Raw genomic sequence first — 1,700 nt, 5'->3', positions numbered from 1 at the left:
GATGTGTCTGTTTTGTCTTTTCGGCCAGGCTGGGGGTCGGCGGGGTGTTCTCGCTCGCTGTAACTTTCCACTGAAAACGTGGGCCAGGGGCTGGAGGTGCGGCCCCCTGGGGTTCCCGCGACGAAGGAGCAGGGCACGGGAAGAAATCTTTCTTATCCCAGATACCAGGACTGGGTGCCCGACAGGGACGCGGCAGGGGCGGGGGGAGAGAGAGAGAGAGAGATGGGGGTCAGGCTCCGCCGTGGACCCCGCTGCCCACGGCACCTCCCCCTGACCTGTGACCCCCACCTCCCTTATCCCTGACGCCCCGGAGGGATGTTTGGCACCTACTGTGCGGTGTTCGGTATATACTTATGCTACAATGATTTTTTTTAAATTGAGGTGTTTTTTTAATCTTTTGTTTACCCGGAACACAAATCTACCAGAGCATCCTGGGGTTTTGTCTTGCACCAGATCTCTGAGCCTCAGTGCCCTGAGCACAACGTGAGGGAGAGGAAGCCGTTCTGGCCCCTGCCCCCCTCCACGGGCTGCACCTTGCGCCCTTATCCAGGCGATGTGATCGGGGCTGTTTCCTTCCATTTTTTTTTTAACGTTTATTTATTTATCTGAGAGACACAAAGTGTGAGCAGGGGAGGGGCAGAGAGAGAGGGAGACACAATCTGAAGCAGGTTCCAGGCTCTGAGCTGTCAGCACAGAGCCCGACCTGGGGCGCAAACTCACGAACCGTGAGATCATGACCTGAGCCGAAGTCGGACGCTCAACCGACTGAGCCACCCAGGTGCACCCACCTTTCATTTTTTTAAACAAGCATCTTCACACTTAATGAGCCCCCAGAATTCCCCACTATGGAGGGACCATGCCCCCCCCCCGCCTCTCTGTTTCAAAATGAAGAAACTAGGAGCTCAGAGAAGTCAAGTAATTTGCCCAAGTCCACCAGCATAGGAGCGCCAAAGTGGAACTCCAGCTGGGGCCTGTGCGGGTCCTGGCCCCGGTTCTCCCCGGCCCGGGTCGGGCCTCTGGCCTGGATGCTGAGGGGCCACGACTTCCACTCGACACGGGGGTACTGAGGCTCAGGGGCGGGGTCAGCTCCAGCCCTGGTCTCCGCAGAGACGTCATGGGGGACAGGCCCTTCCCCTGGAAATGCATCGACTCCACCTGTGTGGGGGCCGGCCCAGGGGCTCCCCCAAATGAGGCCGAGTAGGCTGCCCCCCACCCCTGCTGTAAATCAGTTGTGTCCCTCCAAGCAGGCCGCCCTGTCGCCATCCCAGTGAACGGGAGCCGTGGCTCCCAGCCCCCCACCTCCAGCCAAGTTCAAGTTCATCTTGGCCATTACCTCATGTCTGGTTTCTGTTGGCAACGAGACAGACTCTCGGCGTGACCCTCCCCCCTGGTGGCCTCCCCTTGGCCCTTCCTCCCTCCTCCCTCCTAGGCCTCTGGTCCCAGTAACTTAACATCCTCCTCTTCCGCTGAGGGGGAGACTGAGGTGCGGGGGTGAGGTCCGGCTGTGGGCTCCCCTTGGCTGGGCCGGAGCCGCCAGGGTGACTTTGCATTCTGGCTTAACCCCTCTGGTCCTTGGCGTGTTTTATCTACTGGATGTGTGCCGTGTGGTTCGGGGCAGAGAGGACCCTGGTATACAATGCGGGGGGCAGGGGGGTCCCATCTCATCGGGGAGGGGCAGAGGTATCCGGGTCCATGGAGCC

At 59.9% G+C, this 1,700-nt stretch overlaps 1 protein-coding gene across 3 annotated transcripts in view; it reads right to left on the bottom strand.

Moving 5' to 3' along the window:
• Window positions 1–6: 6 nt before the first annotated feature.
• NFIC (nuclear factor I C) overlaps window positions 7–1,700 on the bottom strand; it is a 56,155-nt gene continuing 54,461 nt past the window's right edge. For all 3 annotated transcript variants that reach the window (XM_029916410.1, XM_029916412.1, XM_029916411.1), the window contains one exon: window positions 7–170. In XM_029916410.1, coding sequence (XP_029772270.1) covers window positions 153–170 — 18 coding nt within the window. In that variant the 3' untranslated portion in view covers window positions 7–152. The remainder of the gene's footprint in view (window positions 171–1,700) is intronic.

This window comes from Suricata suricatta, chromosome 12 (genome assembly GCF_006229205.1).
Source record: "Suricata suricatta isolate VVHF042 chromosome 12, meerkat_22Aug2017_6uvM2_HiC, whole genome shotgun sequence".
In the NCBI taxonomy this organism is placed as follows: Eukaryota; Metazoa; Chordata; class Mammalia; order Carnivora; family Herpestidae; genus Suricata; species Suricata suricatta.
This window is presented reverse-complemented; position numbering and strand designations above follow the sequence as displayed.